Raw genomic sequence first — 20539 nt, 5'->3', positions numbered from 1 at the left:
AACAAAAAAATGTCAAAATGCGCTACAAAGGCTGGAAATATGGGATTGGCTGTGCTGAATGGTCGAACAAGTCACTTTGAAAATTGTTGACCAATGCGTTATGAATGAAGTTACCGTATTGGCCCGAATATAAGACGGTGTTTTTTTGCATTGAAATAAGACTGAAAAAGTGGGGGTCGTCTTATATTCGCAGTCTAGACGTTATACCCATTCACGGCGCTAGATGGCGCCAGATATCATTGAAGCGATGTTCTGTCATGAGAGATCTCAGCTACTCTCAAGTTTAACCAGTTTGCATTATTTTATTGCAATCTTTTTCATTATTCAGAGTTGTTTCAAGACTACAGTTACAGTTAGACTTCACTTTGATGGTTAATGCAGTTATTGCAATTTTGTTGTTTTATCACAATAGACTGGTTTATTTAGATTTCAAAAACCGGAAGCCATTCATTTACGAATGTGATTGCACTTTAGTTTACATATTTAAATGCTCAGACATTAAGATTTGAATGAGGCAAAATAACATGCTTTTTCTCTCATATATATTGGTAAAATCATTTGTTTCAGATTTACTGTAATTATTTTCGGTATAAAAATTAATTTGGTGTTCAAAAAGTCTTTTTTCAAACTTGAGTCTTGAAAAAGAGTGGGTCGTCTTATAATCAGGGCTGTCTTATATTCGGGCCAATATGGTATTTAATTCTTAGCACAAAAGATTGTCGTGCCTTGGCCCAAGTGAGTCGGCTTTTGGGACACGATACTCCCTTGGTTGTTAAGCGTATACTGAGTGCTGATGTCGTCATCCTCGGTCTTGGTAGTGATCATCACCTGAAGAAGGATAGTAAAAATATGAGTCAACAGCAAAACACGGAGATACATGCAATGTATACCAAAAATCCATTTTAGTCTTATTTACAACTATAAATTTGGGGCTTATGTAAATCTAAAATGAATCATAGACTTCAAAAATCTATTGACCTGATACTTCATCATTCTTTGCCTGGTGATTCTATATAGAATTTATTAATTATCTATTTACATATTATTTATGATTGATTCTGCATGTTTTCCTCAAGTATTAAGTTTCTGATGTTAAATTGAGTGATTTATTAGCTGTTGAAAACTAAGGCGGCCGCTAGCCTCATTCGCGAACATAGTAGCATGGTACTTCGTCAATATACGTAAAATAAACGCTAACTGTACGGTTTCTTTGCTTTTAACCAAGAATCGAGACAGTTTTACGTCCATATCTATGAAGAATTTGGGGATTTAAGCATTTATTCACAAGAATTTTTACCAGAAAAGCTCTGTTTAAGTCAGGTGGCCGCTAGCCTCTTTCACTAACAGTATATAGTGTATAATGATAATAAAGGGATATTCTATTCTATAATAAGTTGTGATTCTATATAGAATTTATTAATTATTTACATATTATTTATGATTGATTCTGCATGTTTTCCTCAAGTATTAAGTTTCTGATGTTAAATTGAGTGATTTATTATCTGTTGAAAAACAGTAAATAAAAAAAAATTAAGTTGCTATTTGGTCAAAAACTTATATACGTTAAATATTGCTATTGATCCTGAAAATATAGGTGATTATCTCTGCATTTGGTGATATTTGTGCATCTAGTGTAAAATCTGAGACTTTTATAGCCATTTTAAGTTGTATTATAAGTATATAGAAAATAATTAATCGGGATTTTATAAGGGAACAACTTTAATTTTTTGATGCTGCTGCTCATGGAGACTCATATATGGCTAAGGCAGGTGCCTGTTTTGATTTTAGGTCGGTAGCAGCTTTGGTTTTGTAAATATTTGAATTTGAAGTTTTTGAAAATAGGCCCCCTACAAATCGGCCCCCGTTTCCCGTGTCATGTCAATAGGTTATAAGTCTTTTTGGCTCATCGAAGATGAAATAACACCATGTTGTATATTCATAACAACAATACCTAAAGTTGAAAATTGTAAATTACCAGTGCCTTGAACTGACCTCGGCTATGGCGCAAATGGAGCCGAGTGCCTCTCCCCTAAAGCCGTACGTCTGGAGGCGTTCAAGGTCCTCGTGGCTTTGGATCTTGGAGGTGAAATGGCGCAGTGCCATCACCCGAGTGTCGGCAGCTTTGATTCCGCGCCCATTGTCGCGTACTTCTATCCGGTCCAAGCCATAGTTCTCCTGCATTTGCAGATCAAAAGTGGGCGTGTTCATTAGATTTTTCAACGCACATACAACTACAGACCATTGACCTTGATATTAGGATTGCTTCATTAAAGCAACACTAGGTAGCTTTTCAACCTTTATAAACTATTTTAGTAACATTTGTGAAGCTATGTCGACTGACAACTAGTTGGATGACACCTCTTTTATATCTCGAGGGGGTCTGTATCGCTTTCATCGCCACGAAGTAACTTTAAGGAGGTTGGCAAAAACCCTGCCACACAATAAACCACAAATGTGTAGACTGCTGTACGGCATACGTCACTTCCCCCTTTCCCATTTGCGATAAAGACAGAAGTCGATGTGACGCTTTCTGCAAAGATGGCAGAGCAACAAAAGAGACAAAAAGTTTTGTCCGAAGAGACAAAAAAAAGGGACGCTACCAGGAAAAGGACACTCAAGAATAAACATTGGCACGTGGGAAACGCAGTCTACCTTAACCCCTGTAGTACACCAGGCACGTCTATGGCGAGTCAGCGATGGCGGAACGTCAACGTACCAGTGACGCTCGCAGCCAATTTCCATTGGACGCGTTTTACGAGCAGAGCGTTTGTGGAGCGGCTGGATCGGTTCACGCAAGGATTGCAAGATCAAGAGCAGCGGGTATTTAAAGATAATAATACAACAACCATTTGCCTTTCAGACCCTGTGTATAGGTAAGCTTTCTTTCTGAAAGAAAGAAGAAAAAAGACATCCTGTGTTTAAAAGAAAAGCAATCCCGATGACAAAGATTTTAACATGTATTTTCGAAATGGAATGCCTCAATGATCATTTTTTTCCCTTATGAACTGTTTTCAAAAGCTTTATTTATGTATTTTCTCAAGTTAAAGCGCCATGAAGAAATTAATAAATTAAATTGTGTAAGCAAAATTTGTGTATTATTAATTAATTACAGGTGTTTTGGCTTGTTTTAATTTATTCATATGGGCTATTATTTATTTTATTATGTATTTATGTTTACGAATTTGATGTAGTATCCATTTATATTCTATATTTTATCTTTTATAGGTTTATAGTTTTTAGTTCCTATGTGAATATTAGTTGCTACTTGTTTTGTTGTGGTAGGAAGTTTTGTATTGAACATGGGGGTACTGGTGCGCAATGCGCCAAGATTAAAAGCAGAGTTGATACCGTCTTGCCGTGTTGGTTATTATTATAGCAGGGAGGACAGCAGTAAATCAACAACAACAAGTAAACTGTGACCTGATCTACCCAAAGCCTTAAGAGATCAGATGGACTCGAAAAGTAAGGGTTACGATTAGGAGTGGGAACCTCTTGGTACCTCACAATACGATACGATTTGTGATACAAAGCTCACGATAACGATGATTTGATGATATAGCGATACAACGATTTTTGATACATTGGTCGGGAAATAATTCTAGGATATTCTACAAAAACTAAGAACGTAAACGCCCAATCCTTTGGAACTGGGAGGGTGGCAGCGAATGAACGAATGCCATCCCTCCCACTTCAAACGGATTGAACGTCTATGGCTGTCAGTGGCAGCCAAAGCCAGCCAATGAGTAATTTTGGGCCATTTAAAGTCATTTACCTGTTGATTTTCAGTTACTTCCTGTTGGGGTATTTTATGGGTCACTTGCTGTTTATTTTGCGTTACAGAACAGGAAGTGTCCTGGGAATCACCCAAATGAATAGGCAGTGACTCAAAATCAACAGGAAATGAACTGTAAATGCCCTAAAATGAAAAGCAAGTGACCTGTAAATTGACCTGTGAATTAGGGCTGCAGCTATCGATTATTTTAGTAGTCGATTAATCGATGAACTAGTTAGTTCGAATAATTGAGTAATCAGGTAAGAACCTGAGCTGAGCCTCAAATGGTATTGGAAAAAAAAAAAAAAAAAAAAAAAAAAAAAGAGGAGCAAGGTACAACAAGAATAATTTGCTAAATTAGGTGGCAAAAGTCCGCTAGCTTAAATGCTATAAAATGCTAACTTTTTTTTTTTTTTTTACAATGCTCTTAACAAATGGTTCAGACACATATTCCCACAAAAAAACAGCTAAATATTCCAATAAACTAAATTATGAATGCATTAAAAAAAACAAAAAAAACTTGGCTTACGTTGGTCTAAACAGGGAGCAGTTGGATTCAGCCATGTGAAATGAGGCAGACCAGAGTGCGGTGTATCCACCCTAATCAATAAAACTAAATGCAAACACCTACAAAACAAACCATTACGACGCCACTTTAATTTAACGAATACTGAAAGCTATAAAATGTCATTCTAATATTTTTTTCTAATCGAATACTCAAGTTAATCGAATAATTGTTGCAGCACTACTGTGAATGGTCTGGTTTTGAATGAACGAACGTTCCCAGTCTAAATGGATTGTGCGTCTAGCACCGTCAATGGCAGCCTTTTTAAAACAATATCTCGATTCTTGACAGAAGCATATTGATAACCTTTTGGGATACAAAGTATCACGATATATCACCATTTAGATATTTTGTCAAATCCTTAGTTACTATTGCATATTATTTTGAAAATCGACCGGATCCACCATATTTTTACACCAGTGACGTCTGGTCTGCCCGATCCTACCTAGTAGTATTGACGCAGGAGGGTCGCGTCTCGCGTCAAATAATAAACTTTGCCGCTTCTAGGACGCGTCTTAGGACGTGTACGCACTGCGGCTAGTGTCCATTGGCTGATTGACTTTAACGGCCGTGTTTCACTGTGTTGACGCGGAGGCTACATTGTCGTGCCGTAGACGTGCCTGGTGTACTACCGGGGTAAGGCAAAATACTACTGCGTTTGTCCACCGGCGTCGCTATAATCGACCAAAACTGAAAAGTTACCTAGTGTTACTTACTGTACTAAGATTTTTTTGGGGTTCTGTTTTGTGTTCCAGCGAAAATGTTACTTTGGAGTGAGTTTTAGAAAGAAGGCTCCGATGACATCGTATTTCAAAACGTTTGGCACCATGGTCACATAGCAGTGAAAAAAGAGTGTTTTGCGCTAGCAATTTTTGGTTTTGTGAAGGTATCTTGTTAATTTAGTTTGCACAAACTATGGAAAATGCCAATAATGACCAATGAATTTAAAAAAAAAAACAAAGAATAAATATGCGGGAGCATGGCGAAAAAAGCAAATATGTAGATTAAACTCAGAAAATTTATGAAAAACCGCTTTAAATCATTGAACTGATATATGTGGGTGGAAATATTTCAGGTTATTGACAGAAAACCATTAAAAAAAAAAAAAAAACAATAATATCTCGGTCGCAAGACACATTATGGAAAACAAGTAGTTTCCTAAAGATAGCGTTTTCTTTCACATTTCAGAGGTGCCACAGGAACAACAGTACCAGTTTGACGTCAATGGCCAGTGCTCCAGCATCCAGTGAGTTCTCCAGCAGTTCCTTCACGACGTTCGTCACCGAAGTGATGACCTGTGAGCTGGACAACAGCCGCACAGTGTCTGCGGGTAGCTGCTTCATACCGACCCTAAAAATCACACTTAAAACGAGAAAAACTCTGTTTAACTATAGCTAAGTAGAATTGGGTCGCAGTTGGATGACGTCATTGACTATATTTCAACACTAAATAATTGAATGGCAACGCTAGCGATGTAGTTTGTTTGATGCCAACTAATGAAGTACTGCATACTTACGAAATTATGTGCACAAATGCTTCAGCTTCGCGCTAAATTAATAAATACTATCAGAAATTGTATCCTCGTCTCGCCCGTGACAATTTCGTAAACAAATGTAGATTGCGGAAACGGCGTAATTCCCGCCCAGTCTACGAAGCGTTGATTGGCTGGGAGTGAAAAATGGGCCAGAATTATTAACATCACTATTCCCTTAGTTTAACCTGTAAGGCAAAACTTTTTTCCAAATACAACTTCTCTCTCAGCCTTAAATTACACGATGCACAAAACACACTCTCCATTTTCTTCTTTTAACTGCAGTGTATCTGTCAATTCAATACAAACGCACATTCTTGTCTGAGACGTAACCTTTCATAAATCACACAGGAAGTCATACTTCGGGGCTGACGTTTATAACGTAATGCACTTTGCGTTCATGTACTTCCGCTTTGTCTCACTGCGCCCGTCGGCTAAAGAGAAACGCATCAACAACAGGACTGTTTTCTCTTTCTTTTCGCAGCAGATCGGCTCTCCGGGCACTTCAACGACTCGCTGCTGTAACAAGTAAGTCTCCAAGTCCTTTATGAGTTTACTTTCAACGTAATAGAATCAAAAGTAGATCAGTTCTCACGGATTTTCTGCGCCATCTGCTACGTGACAAACAGGTTTGTGCAAACATGACAGCACAGTGTTCAATTACTATCAAATGAACATAATAGTGAGTTAAAACTTCAGTTTTTTTGTCCCAATTTGTCAGTTACAAGTGTCATGGTGCATGCATGTAATATGTACTTATCTTATCGAACATCTGTTGCCCTGTGGAGTTCCTATCTGAGGACAAAAATTGTTGTGCTCAGGTTTGTGTTGCATAACAGTTTCTTTTGCTTCACACCCAGCCCCCTCTTAACCCCAAATCTGGATTAAAAAAAAAAAAAATGCCATAAAACCTCTACGTGTTTTTTGATCTCTAAATATTAGGCATGTGCCGTTACGAAATTCTGACTGTATGATAACCTTAAGCCAAAATATCACGGTCTCACGGTATTGCAATCAAAGCTCTAAAAAATGTGTTACTTTGAGATATCAGGGTTAATTTTTTTCCATTGAACAGGATTTTTATTTTTCAAAACATTAGCAAATTGGAACGTAATGTTAAGTTAAAATAAATAAAATATTCTGAATAAAATTTAAAATAAATGCAGTCCTTTAAGTGAGCCTAAGCCCACAGCTACAGCTCAACATTATTACCATCAGAACAAAAATAATTGAATTATTTTCTATAAAAAGCACGTGTGTATGACTTGTATCATATTTACATTATACACACACACCATTTCACAACACAGACAGTTGCCGTAGAGAAAAAAACACCATATTTTACCACCGCTAGACACACTAAACACACTGGAGATAACTCTCCTTGTTAGTGGGAAACTTTCATGACAGTTTTACTAATCTTTAAATTTGTATCAATGCGAAATCATATTGGAGGTATTGCCTCCTCAGCAGCCACCCGCCGCAAACATGTTTTACATGTCGGTTGGCCCTCCTCTTCTAAGCCACGGCTGTCTGTGACTTTTCTGTAGCCGAAGTATTCCCATACCAGTCATTGTTTCCTTCGATGGGGGGAAAAAGTTCAGGAGTTTCACCTTCCCCAGCCATCGTGTAGCACAGCTGACTGACACTGAGCAACAACCGGTGGAGGAGGTTTGAGCCTTGCAGTTGTAAGTGAGGGATTTCATCCTGCATTTTTCGGACATAAATAGCTAATATCGTAGGGACGGTATGACTGAAAATTTTGCGGTTTTGAAACCTTGACGTTTTCATACCACAATATACCTTGAAGCCGGTAATCGGCACATGTCTACTAAAGATGTTAAACGCCAAATTGACATGAAAGAGTCCTCAATATCAAATAAAAGACAACAACAGGTTAAAAAAACTATTGGATACAAACAAAAGTGATTTTGATTTCCACATTATCAATGTACAAGGAGATCATTTTTCTACTTTGTGGTGTTGTAACAGTGCAAGCATTCATCCAGGGTGGAAGCTGAAAGCAAGCCAGCGAACAAAGTTCAACAAGATTGCATAATGTAGTTTTCTTGGTGTCACATTTGGGTCCAGCGGGCGAAAGTTCAAGTCTGGGAATGCTTATTATCGTTTGCGTCTTGGAATCAAATCCTTTAATTCTGATCTCCCAGAGCAGAATGAATGTGGGTGTGGCACACAGCGAGGTGAACCCTAACACCCGGGTCATGAACAGTCGAGGCATCTGGCTGACCTACGCGCTGGGTGTGGGAATCCTTCACATTGTGCTCCTGAGCATACCATTCTTCAGTGTGCCGGTGGTGTGGACGCTTACGAATGTCATTCACAACTTGGTTAGTACACAGAACACAGTAGCTTTTACGTTTGAAATAACCTAAATAGTTGAAAGCTGTAATACAGTTCATTACAGCGGTACCTGTACTTATGAAATCAATAGACCCCAATCACCAACGTCACACAATGACGTGTCGCTGTATTGTGCCGCCATATTGTCCGTCATTGTGTGTCAGTATTCTCAATGGTCTCAATTTATCGTGCAATTTATGGAAGCCCCGGTGCTTTCAGACGCTGTAAACTCATTGGATGTGTTGCATAAAAGGCGTTATGTGGAAAAGCTTCGGTCGATCAATTCGCCAGATCCATATTTGATGCCTAAATCGATATTTTTCGACCCGCTGTCTTCGCCGTCTCTGCCTGACATCTGCTACCCTGATATCTACAACTATCTTGTCCACAGAAACTCAGCCTATTCTCACGAAACTTTGAAAAACTTTAAGAGCAGCACTCTAAGCAACATTACCCCAGGTGACCCATTATTCCAATTTTCTAAAATGGCGACAATAAAAAAAAAAAAGTTGACTGCGATGGCTGATGCTTCAAGGATAGGTGGATAATATGGGACTATTTCTTCAATAAAATACGCAACAACTGTGTCTGCCTCATTTGCAAAGAGACAGTCGCCGTTTTCAAAGTTCGATATGAGGCGATATTACCAAACAAGACACGCTAACATGTACGACAAGATTACAGGGAAAATACGCAGCGAGACATTAAAGCAACTTGAAGCTAGTTTAATTTCACAGCAGCAGTATTTCGCAAGAGCCCGAGGGTCGAAAGAGAACGCCACAAAGGCGAGATTGTTGAAATTATGAATTTTAGAAAAAAAAAAAAATAAAGCAAATGTGACACACAGAAGGGCTTGCTAAAATTTGTTTAAATATATTGTTCTACGTAAATCAGCCCCCCACATTTTTACCACACCAAATCTGGCCCCTTTTGCAAAAAGTTTGGACACACCTGTCTAACTGATGATCCGCAGACGATTCCAGCTTCTTTCACTTTGTACCAGCTAAATATTATTCAAAAAATAATGATGGTGGAAGAAATAAACATCTTGAATTTGAAACTGTATGTTTTCGGCGATTAGCCTCGCAATGATTTTAATTGTGGTTGTCAGCCCAAAACTCTAAATATATATTAAATGCATCTTACCAGATATAAAATGACTGCTACATCGTCTGTGGTGATCGTTTGGTGGCCAGTATTCTCGTCGAATTGCAGCAGTCCATCTCGCTCTCCTCTTCGGGTCTCTCAGAATACGATTGAACTCTCAGTCTATCTTCCCTGTTACTGCAACCAACCGCCACACACACCTTCACCATTTTGATTATTAATGTTAACGAGCAGAAAAACGCGCCGTATTAAGAGGAATGTACGCAGCGGTAATGTGTAAACATGACGAGCTGACGGACAATATGGCGGATCAAGTGGTGATCAAGGGGGGTGGAGTTGTGACGTCATGTGATTGGGGTCTATTGGTTCTGGAAGTAGTTTTCGTAAAAATTTCGTAAGTAGAGATGCGTTTTCCATTTAAATGCCCTATCTGTTCAATGCCCCCCAAAATCCAGACATAAATCTTTTAAAAAACATAAAAATCCATAGTCAATAGTGAATAAAAGTTAATACACTCACGTAAAGCTGTCAGAAGACCTCGTAGCCCGGGGGGCCGAATGAAGAGGATGCTCGGATACACACATACAAATACAGTAGAGGTCCCTTTTAGCCAATTGGATGCTAGGATAGTCAATGGCAGAGCAGCTATAAGTACAGGGGTTGGACAAAATAATGAAAACACCTTTAAAAAATAACAAAAACTAATTTAATATGGTTTAGGTCGAATCTATGAACTAAATTACGAATGCATTAAAAAAACATTAGCTCAAACAAAAACTTAGCTTATGTTGGTCTTAACAGGGAGCTGCTGCATACAGCTACGTGAAACGAGTTGTCATCTTCACTGTTGCCACTAGAGGGCAGTGTATCCACCCAAATCAGTACAACTCAATGCAAACCCTTACAAAACAAACCATTACAACGCCACTTTAATCAAATGAATACTCCTAGCGGCAAAATTTAATTCGAATCTTTTTTCTAATCAAATTACTTGAGTTAATCAATTAATCGTTGCAGCACTAGATGTATACGCATCGATCCCCTGAGCCCGATTTTGTTAATTTGTTGCCTGTCGGTTAAGTTAGCCAGGAGAGGGCATGCGCGGTCTTTGGGTCACAGCCTTCAGCCTGTAGTAGCACAATTATGCTTGTTTTTTTTTTTTGTATGGCTCCTCTATTCTTGATGTTCTACCCACACTGTCTTTTAACATCTACAGGGAATGTATGTGTTTATGCACGCGGTAAAAGGGACGCCTTTTGAGACCCCCGATCAAGGCAAGGCCAGACTGCTCACACACTGGGAACAGCTCGATTACGGTGTGCAGTTCACGTCCTCCAGAAAGTTCTTCACCATTTCCCCCATCATCCTGTAAGTTAAATCTTTATTGTGTGAATTTATAGTCATTGTTTTATTTTCACAAGGTTAGTTTTAGTCAGTGTTGTCACAAATTATTTGGAAAAAGTAATTTAAATACCGATTATGGCAAAAAAAAGTAATGTAGTTACCTTGGTCATTACTCTAATATCAAAGTACTGTAAGTTACTTTAATGGTAATTTATTGGTTACTTTTTCTTCCTCTGTTCTGCCTCAGCATAAGAATGAAAACAGAAAAATGTCATTGCATTTGCGCTAATTAGGGCAAGATCAGAATTTTTCCACAGAAGGCTTAATCTTCGAGGTAGCGGGGGTTTAATTAGTCAACTGAGTTGATTTCAATCACCATTGACTCGCGCTAGCTTAGCCACTCCGGAGCCTCTGGAACTAAGAAATAACTGACCAACCGTATGGAATTTGTTGAAATCCACTCCACCGACTAATTAAACCCCGCTAACTCGAAGATTAAGCCTATGTCAAAAATTCTGAATTTCTGTTTACGGTTAACAGCATATCAGTGTCAATATAAAACGATGCAAATTGACTGCACAATATTCAAATACACACAAATGAATTGCATAGTGCAATAAACTCAAAGATCGGGGCGGGCGCGGATGCGTGCGCACAACTCGGAAGTACGCCGTAGCCACACGCGGTCAGTTTGGCCACAAAACATGTCGGTAACTAAGCACTTTACACGCAATCGGACTTGCAACACATCCCAAAGATGCTAAACGAACACGTCACCTCACGGCATAAATGCGCAACATGAATATGATGTAAAAATGTTCGCCGACTTTGCGAGGATGAGCAGGAGTGACGACTACCCGCCTTTGCAACAGTAAAGCTACGAAACGGCCACGTATGTAACGACTCCAACCGATCACTGGAACTCTCCAGAATGAAGTAAAAATATTCACGTTCGTTCATGGACACACACAGATGAACAATCCCTTGCACATCTCAACAGGTGGCTGCACTCAGCTCAAATGTGCACCTGCGCTGGCATACGTCAGTCCCCAAAAAACATAGCGTGTGTGACTCGAGGCCAAAACAGGAAGAACTATGAGCGGTTACCATGGAAACGAACACGTAATGGGAACCTTTCTAACATTTTCTATTCAAAAGCTCTTCGTACATTACTACTGAAGTACCTTTTCCCGTAGGCATCATCTGTTTGCAATATTCTAACACAATCTAATCAATGCGGGAATAGTATCGTTTCTCGTATTTACTGTTTAATTGTTTGTATTACTCTAACACACCCAATGTAAAATAAATGGCACTTATACCATAGTTTAAGGAAAACAAGCAGAATATAGGGCATAAAAGATACACAACGCCCTCTTATCACGGAAGCCCAACGTTTGCCTCATGAGTAAGATTGACGCTGATAAGCCCAAATCTGCACCACCAACTCTCGCAATCAGTTCTCCCGGACAGTCCAGAACAAATGGCGGGACGCCCTGTCCCAACACAAGGAACACCGGAGAACGCCCAAAAGCTAATGGATAACACAACTGATAAGACTCCAAGAGCCCCTTTGATGCTGAGGTGGCAAAATCCACAACCCTCGTTGCCCTAACTCCCGAATCCTCCTGTCCAATCCACAAACAGACAATATTCCCAAACACACCCTTCTTCCTGCCCACAGCCCGCCCCGCGAGAGCCTTCAAAATACTGAATGTTTAACTAAGCTTTGCCATTTTTCTGGTGAACCTTTTGTTGAAGTGTGATAGGGTGGTGGTGTTATACTTGTAGAGCGCTTTTCCACCTTTCAAGGCGCTCAAGACCTTGCCTTCCCACCTGAGTGTTTCTGTTTCGCCTTGCCGTTTTGATCGCTGTCGACCTGAATAAATTGTCAAGTTATTTTTGGTGAGCCTTCTTTACCACACCGCACCGCACCGCTTGCTCCAAGGTTGGGTCGTGGGGGCAGCAGTTTTAGCAGGGAAGCCCAGACTTCCCTCTCCCCAGCCACTTCAACCAGCTCCTCCAGCAGGATCCCAAGGTTTTCCCAGGCCAGCCGATAGACATAGTCTCTCCAGCGTGTCCTGGGTCTTCCCCAGGGCCTCCCGCCGGTGGGACATGCCCGGAATACCTCTCCAGGGAGGCGTCCAGGAGGCATCCTAACCAGATGTCCAAGCCACCTCAGCTGGCTCCTCTCAAGGCGGAGGAATAGCTGCTCGACGCAGAGTCCTTCCCGGATGACCGAACTTCTCACCCTATCTCTAAGGGAGAACCCGGACACCCTGCGGAGGAAACTCATTTCGGCCGCTTATATCCAAGATCTTGTTCTTTCGATCATGACCTACAGCTCGTGACCATAGGTGAGGGTAGGAACGGAGATGGACTGGTAAATCGAGAGCTTTGCCTTTCGGATCAGCTCCTTCTTCACCACTACGGACCGGTGCAGAGTCCCCATTACTGCAGACGCTGCACCGATCCGCCTGTCGATCTCCCGCTCCCTCCTGCCCTCACTCGTGAACAAGACCCCAAGGTACTTGAACTCCTCCACTCGGGGCATGATCTCGTCCCCGACCCGGAAAGGGCACTCCACCCTTTTCCGACTGAGGACCATGGTCTTGGATTTGGAGGTGATCTTCATCCCAACCGCTTCACACTCAGCTGCGAACCGCTCCAGTGAGAGTTAGAGGTCATGGTCTGATTAAGACAAAAGCACCACATCATCTGCAAAAAGCATAGATGCAATGCTGAGGTCACCAAACCAGAACCCCTCAACGCTTCTGCTGCGCCTAGAAATTCTGTCCATAAAAATTATGAACACAATCGGTGACAAAGGGCAGCCTTGGCAGAGTCCAACCCTCACTGGGAACAAATTCGACATACTGCCGGCAATACGGACCAAACTCTGACACCGGTCATACAGTAGCCTTCTTTAAACCTTTCAAAATGGAATCGGTACTAAGGTGAACGCACGGAGTTTGGCCTTCTGGCCGGATTGTCAGATTCTCGCCGGCCCGGGTCGTTGGAGCTGTGCCAACGCGGGTCCAGCGGTTCGGCTGGCTCGATTCCGGTGGTCTGGCTAGAAGGTCAGATTCCTTCACTACGATATTCTTCATTCTACATACATTATGAGGCAATAACAAAATAGTCACGCACAGACACTAAGGAAATTGACCAGATAACTGTTTTGCGTTTGATTACTCATTACGGAAAGAAAGTACTCAGACTACGTAACGCGTTAGTGACAACACTGTTTTTAAACCCAGTGAGTATAAACGTCTCATGTGTTCTTTTTTTCCCCACAGATATTTCTTGGCCAGTTTTTACACCAAATACGACGCCGCGCACTTCTTCATAAACACGGCGTCTCTTTTGAGCGTGCTCATCCCCAAGCTACCGCAACTGCATGGCGTGAGAATCTTCGGAATTAACAAGTACTGAGTCTCCCCTCCTCATCCAGTTCTTGTATTTTCTGTTGTGTGAAATACAGTACGTGGCGGAATTTGTGTCAGTGAGATGAAACCTATAGAACCTTTTTGAAGACTGGATGCCGTGCGCATTTCTAACTCGTGTGACTGTGGAACTCTCCTGTAATGTCGTGGGTTGGTGTTACACTTTTTCCAAAGTTTCATCAAATCCTTTATGAAAACATTTACTTGGGTCAAACTGATCCAGAAGCATTATCGCCGTACATAACAGGAGAGTTTGTGATGCGTTTTTGGTGTGGTCTGACCCCGGGCTGGCCCAGGTATCAGTGAGACTTGATTGTTTTTGTTCTTTATTATCTGACTTGAATTCACATGGTGACACTAATGGCTAAGATGGTTTTAGTTTCTGCCAGAGCAATGGCCCAAATTGTATCTTTTCGGAAACAAAACAGAAAATGTTTACTTCCTTTGGAAATTGTCTCTGTCATTGGTACACTGATTTACTAAAAGATATCAGCAGCTTGAGTAATTTAATGGATTCTTCTCTTATTTACAAATCTGTTGATGCTTATTGTATAAATACTTTATAAGTCAATCACAAGATGAGTGATTTGTGCTTTTGTGAATGTTAAATATTTTATTGGTGTAAAAATGGTCTTGTGGAAGTGAGAGAAGTGTTAATATTGAGAAAAGTCACTGATAGTATCTTTATTAAATGTTTTTGCCCTTCTACCGTCACAATTGTTCTGTGTCTGTGTTGTCATTGTCCAACATGTTTTGAGTCATTATCCTGTTGCAATTTAGGCCCCAGGATGAAACCAACACCAAGCTACAGGGATGCATCTGGGCCGCGCCCTTGCGCCATTTACGCATTTTGACAGCCACTGGGGCAACTTTGTAACTCCACTGCGCCGGCACCGGCGCAAGTCTATAACGATTGGCGCTAGAGGCGTACGAAATTTCCGATTCATAGATTATTCGCGATTCGGCCGTGGAAGATTCGAGAACGATTCAAAAACATCCAAATTCCGATTAGTGAATTATACCAGGTAAAGCGGAAATAAAACACAGTCAGCGCGGTCTTTGGGACGCCGCGGTCTCCGGGACGCAATGAGTAACGGACCGAGAGTAAATATCTTGTTCAACTCATGCCACTAGATGAAAAAAAACAAAAAACAATCATACCTGGCTGCGGCCGACAGCCACTACAAACAGCGACCGGTTTCTAGTCGCTAACATACGGCAACATATGGCTATGGTAGATATCACATATTGTAGAACTAGATGTAAAAGGACAGACGACGACAGCGTTGGAACATATAAAAAAGAACTAGATGCGAAATGATAGACTTGCCGCCATCTTTAAGCAGTTGACTTCTCTAGAAGGCTGTTGTAGTGAACCCAATTAACATTTTATCTATAACACTTCTAAATCGGCAAAATCTTGACTTGAATCTATCTTTAAATGATGAAACAGTTTTAAAACTTTGACATGTCGAAGGTAGACAGATGGGAAATTATGGAATAACGGGAACATTTTAACAACTTTAACGGTTGATTCACAACATTAAATTAATTGAATGTAGTTTAAAGCTTTTGATATAGAATGGGGACTTGAGTATTTTATGTACTGTTTTTAACTGTTAACTTGATACTAAAATAGTTTGGTTTAGGCTGAAAGGATTTTTGAACAATTTTGGAACTAATGTACAAAACATTAAAAGTGTGGTGTGGTGCATCAATAATCGATTTATAATCATATCGGAGCCTCTGAATTGTAATCGAATCGTTAGGTGCTCAAAGATTCCCAGCTCTAATTGGCGCATATTGCTACATGATCTGCGCCACATATGACATACTTCTGTTAAAATAGCTAAAGAAAGAAATTTAGTTAAATAGCAATTGAAAACTGTTCGTTTTCCTTCAGAGGTTTTAACTATCGTCGTCTGCCATCTTGCCCTACCGATATCTAGCCATAATCACCTTGCATTTGTTTCGGTGCGTTCCAAAGTCGTGGTAGAGGCTATCTCGGGCTTTTCCGTAATCCGCCGGAAACTTCCGAAAGAGATAATAATGGCTCGCGCTAGCCATGTTGAATAAACTTCTTCATTCTCTGCTCACGCTAATTACTTGTCGCTTTAACAACGTCACGTCTGCCCGTCGCCGATTGGTCCACTCCGCTGTCTGTTTGATGTAGCTTGCTCCGCCCTCGGAATTTGATCCGCCGGACGGTCGCCAGACTTAATCGCTGGAACAGCGGTGAGTCTGGCATACCAGGCAACATTTTTAGATGACTACTTTTATTTGAGTAATATTATTTTGAAGTAATGATACTCTTATTTGAGAAAATTTTTGGCTACTCTACCCACCTCTGCTCAAATGTTCTGGGGCGGCTTTGCGACATCAGAGCCCCTTATTTAAATTATGAAAAAAAAAAAAAAAAAAGATTGTCAAAAATGAGTCAGACATGGTGACATCCTAGATCTACTTTGCTGAAGGTGAAAAACTCATCTTGAATATACAGACCTTGAGACCAAGTAATAAACTAACAGGCAGTCTGAATTTAATTCAAACGTATAATAAAAGTCATAAAATATATATTTCAAAGAGATCCGCTGTTTAGCTCCTCACACTGTTGGCTCATAACTCCTTTGTAAACTTTAAAGTGATGATTGAGGCCTTCCTGCGTGTGGATTTTGTACTTGGTCCCAAGGGCTCCATCGGCAAAGGGTGCTCCGTAAAACACGCGGCCGATCCGCGAGTGCACCAGTGCCATGGCGCACATGACGCACGGTTCTCTTGTGACATACAGGTCATACCCAGTGCAGATGTACGGCTGCTGCGCAGTGTCCGATAGAGGTGTTAAAATAGAGCGGCAGGCGGGGTATGCATTTAACTGGTAGCAGCCGCCACCTTGCCCTCTGGCCACCAAATCAATGCACACCATGACGGCGTGGTACAGAGGGTGTTGCCCTTGGCAGTCGTGACCCACGGCAACTATCCTCTCTGAGACCGGGTCTACCATCACAGCCCCCACGGGCTCCATCCCCAAAGCTTTCCCTTCTTGGGCAGCGGCCACGGCCGCCGACATGTATGCGTGCATCTGCTCTTTTTGAGCCGAACTGAAGGATTCTCCTCGAAGGGCGTGAGTCACGGACTTGTCCTCGTGGAAGGAGGTGGGCCAGTGCTTGCTGGCCAGCTCAAATTGGGGTCGGGTCAAAGGTGGGCGAGCTGGAACCTTGACCACGAAGGGTTTACCCAAGCCGACGCATTCAACGCTGAACAAGTTCAAGTCGGAAACTTCACTGACCGGACACAAGAGGATCTCGAGAGGGTGAGAGCGGCCCTCCTGTGCCTTAGTCGCCCGGACTCTTTTAACATGCTGGAGGCCCGTCAAAGGGTAGAGGTCGTTGAGCTCTTTGACCAAACGCGACGTTGCTCGTTTGTCGTGCACAGGCGCGGCAAAGGTGTCAATCAGCTCTACGGCTTGCGTCTGCTCATCTGAAAGGACAGGGTACGCCACCCAGGAGTCCGAGTCGCACTCGGCGCCTTTCCTACGCTTGACAGCCGGTTCCATTGTTTTAAAAAGTCCTCCTGTCGTGTGGGATACAGACCAAATTGGAGCAATGTTAGTATTCTTTGCAAGTGGAACATCCAGAATCCAATAAACACGGCATCAAAGCAGACCGAGAACATAAGAGAGACTGAGCTTCAAGATCCGCTGAGCCTAACGTAGCAACTATAAACTGAGACCAAGCACATCATTACTTTCGTTTAGTCTTGAGAATTTATTGAATTGAGAATGAATTAATAAATTGCTTGGAAATTGAGGTTTTCACCAAGTCACAGTACAGGTAGAGAAACAGTAGGGTGACAGAATCAAGCAAAATACTTCACATTGAAGAAAATAAAATCTGAATTCAATCATGTAAAAAAAAAAAAAAAAAAAAACTGCTCATGTGTGATTTTACTCAGTGGTTTAACAATATTTATCCGGCATGTTATTTACACCCAAATACAATATTTCTATTTACATTCTCAGTTTGATTGCTGTTTTCGCCGGATCAATCAGTTTAACCCTACTATGTTTTCATTAAGCAAAATATATTAAGATTACTAGGGCTGTCAAAATGATCGCGTTTAATCACGTTAAAATATTTGACGCAATTAACGCATGCACCGAATGACCTGCTCACACATTGCCTCAAACAGATTACAATGACGCTGTTTATGGACATTAAGAGTGAAGAGAATGCCACCGGCCGCTTGGAGGCAGCGCCGTTCCATACTAATGTTATTCCTTCTTAACGTGGGCGAATTAGTAGTTGTGAGACGTTTATGCTGTTGCATTGTGCTATTTGTGCTCCACACATATTTCTGTAAGTTTTCTTTCTTTTAGTGGCAATTATGTGTCTCTTGTTGTATTTTGTGTAAGATATGTACAGAGATATATATGTTATAAAGGCGAGTGGACACAAGCGTTCTTTGGACCGCGCCGTTTATTGGCATAAGCTTCAGCAACTCCTTCACAACAAACATAAGTATCATTTATTGAAAGCACAACAAAAATAATATTCCTCTCTCTCAAAAAAATAATGTTCACAAAAAAAAAAGCACTGCAGTCTATAGTAGTGATGCCCTATTCTCACACAGTTAAACAACAATGCAAAATGAACTGGCGTTCCATATCAAAATAGCTATGCAAAATACACGTAAAACTTACTCAGACTATGGTCACTCTATTCTTATTGTTATTTTTATTCTTATTATATTAACTCTACTTTTGATTGAAAATTTTACAAATTTTATTAAAACGAAAACATGAAGAGGGATTTTAATATAAAATTACTATAACTTGTAACTAACATTTATCTTTTAAGAACTACAAGTCTTTCTATCCGTGGGTCACTTTAACAAAGAATGTTAATAATGCCATTTGTGGATTTATTGTTATAATAAACAAATACAGTACTTATGTACAGTATGTTGTATGTATATATCCATCTAACCTTTCCATTCCAACAATAATTTACAGAAAAATATGGCATATTTTAGAGATGGTTTGAATTGCGATTAGTTACGATTAATTAATTTTTAATCTGTGATTAACTCGATTAAAAAATTTAATCGTTTGACAGCCCTAAAAGTTATATATGGCGGGAAACTGCTCTTGCACCCCTCTTTAAAATGAAACTGCTGTATTTTAAGCCAAAAGAACTCTTGTACTTGATCAGACAATATGTCTATATGCTGCTATAGCAGTTTAATGGCGTATGAAGCCCCCGAACTATTTTTAATTTGTCCGTTTTACCCTGAAGACCTCCGTTTACGGACACCGCGCAACCGCTTTTGTTTCAACCCAGCCATGAAAAGAAGGTAAGTAATTATATTTTTTTAATTCGAAATGTCATTTTTAGCTTAGAATCATTAATTGATGTCTAATATTTAGTTAAAAAAAACTTTAAATAATTATTCACTTGCATATTTTAACCTTTTAAAAAAATTACATCACAATGAAAAAAATAGTGTCTGCACGGATAAGGCACGGATATCTACCTCATAGCTATCACTTAATTGTATTTTTTTGTTCCTGTCGCATTTTCCCCGATATTTCAGATGATAATCAATCCAAACAAAGAAAAAAAATTAAGATAAATTTAAAAGTGTAAATATATGAAAAAGAAAATCTCAACCACTCCTTGATGTCTGCGATTTCTGCATGGCGACTCTTTGTTATATTACCATGTTTCACCCATAAAATCCCCCAAAAATCCGGCTGTGACCGTTCACAGCTCAGTGATACATGCGACAAGGAGTTTTTGGATCGAAAAGAGATAAATATGCTATAATATCTTGTTAATATAATGGTGTCTTTAATTATGCCTCTCACCTCCATTTAGGGTTTCGCTGTTTTATTTTTTTTTTAAATGCCCTCCCGTTCAAAAAAACAAAACAAAAACAAAAAACTACAATGCTTTAAGTAGGTCGAAATCCAGCATAGGGCTACTGCACCTTAAAACATGTTTTGTTTTCTCCTTGAGATAACTGTTGTTGTGATTTGGTCTAAACAAATAAAAGTTGATTTGACTTTGCCTTAAAACACATCCATAACTGAACCGTATGGACATGCATGTGACAATGTTTTTTTAGATAACCTATTGTGGTTTTCTTTGTTCCGCAGCCCCTTTGAGCTCAATTTGACCCCCTTAGAATGCTTCAAAATGCACCAAGATCGGCAGGCAGGTCAAGACAGGTGCAATCTTTGATACCGTGTAAAGACAAATTCCAAACACACAATGTAGTGCCCCCTAGGAGTCATTGTTTGTCCCGCTGACGCTTTGAGCCCTACTTTGACCCCCTCGGGATGCTTGAAAACTCACCAAACTCAACAGCAGGGTGAACACTGGTGAAAACTTTGAGAAAATGTATTAAAAAAA

The 20539-nt window shown here is 40.4% G+C and overlaps 3 protein-coding genes across 6 annotated transcripts in view; 1 reads left to right on the top strand and 2 right to left on the bottom strand.

The window, feature by feature from the left end:
* Window positions 1-6730, bottom strand: part of pms1 (PMS1 homolog 1, mismatch repair system component) — a 39672-nt gene extending 32942 nt beyond the window's left edge. Inside the window, exons 1-4 of one of the 2 annotated variants that reach the window (XM_057851487.1) lie at window positions 5854-6730; window positions 5549-5699; window positions 1993-2175; window positions 726-828 (exon numbers count right to left, since the gene is read on the bottom strand). In XM_057851487.1, coding sequence (XP_057707470.1) covers window positions 726-828; window positions 1993-2175; window positions 5549-5680 — 418 coding nt within the window. In that variant the 5' untranslated portion in view covers window positions 5681-5699; window positions 5854-6730. Of the gene's footprint in view, window positions 1-725; window positions 829-1992; window positions 2176-5548 lie in introns of both variants that reach the window. The other variant, XM_057851488.1, reaches the window with a different exon arrangement.
* ormdl1 (ORMDL sphingolipid biosynthesis regulator 1) lies at window positions 5960-20458 on the top strand. Of its 2 annotated transcripts, none has more exons than XM_057851503.1 (4): window positions 5960-6396; window positions 8042-8216; window positions 10553-10704; window positions 13980-20458. In XM_057851503.1, exons 1-4 carry the CDS (start codon window positions 6254-6256, stop codon window positions 14113-14115), a joined length of 606 nt encoding a protein of 201 aa, XP_057707486.1. In that variant the 5' UTR covers window positions 5960-6253; the 3' UTR covers window positions 14116-20458. The 2 variants fall into 2 exon arrangements, with proteins under 2 accessions (XP_057707486.1, XP_057707487.1); XM_057851504.1 differs by having other exon boundaries at window positions 6250-6396; window positions 8037-8216; window positions 13980-20456.
* Window positions 6910-20539, bottom strand: part of adat3 (adenosine deaminase tRNA specific 3) — a 16203-nt gene continuing 2573 nt past the window's right edge. For both annotated transcript variants that reach the window (XM_057851499.1, XM_057851500.1), the window contains exon 2: window positions 6910-17696. In XM_057851499.1, the coding sequence (XP_057707482.1) occupies window positions 16705-17696 (992 nt within the window). In that variant the 3' untranslated portion in view covers window positions 6910-16704. The remainder of the gene's footprint in view (window positions 17697-20539) is intronic.

This window comes from Corythoichthys intestinalis, chromosome 12, assembly GCF_030265065.1.
Source record: "Corythoichthys intestinalis isolate RoL2023-P3 chromosome 12, ASM3026506v1, whole genome shotgun sequence".
Lineage (NCBI taxonomy): Eukaryota > Metazoa > Chordata > Actinopteri > Syngnathiformes > Syngnathidae > Corythoichthys > Corythoichthys intestinalis.
Note: the sequence above shows the minus strand (reverse complement) of the source record. Positions and strands in the feature narration are given on the sequence as shown.

What these genes read in the sequence shown, in the direction of transcription:
- ormdl1 (XM_057851503.1), top strand. Translation starts at nt 6,254, where the DNA reads ATGCACTTTGCGTTCATGTACTTCCGCTTTGTCTCACTGCGCCCGTCG. An exon ending in ACGACTCGCTGCTGTAACAA is followed by an intron (nt 6,397 to 8,041) that starts GTAAGTCTCCAA and finishes CTCCCAGAGCAG; the next exon opens with AATGAATGTGGGTGTGGCAC. An exon ending in CGAATGTCATTCACAACTTG is followed by an intron (nt 8,217 to 10,552) that starts GTTAGTACACAG and finishes TAACATCTACAG; the next exon opens with GGAATGTATGTGTTTATGCA.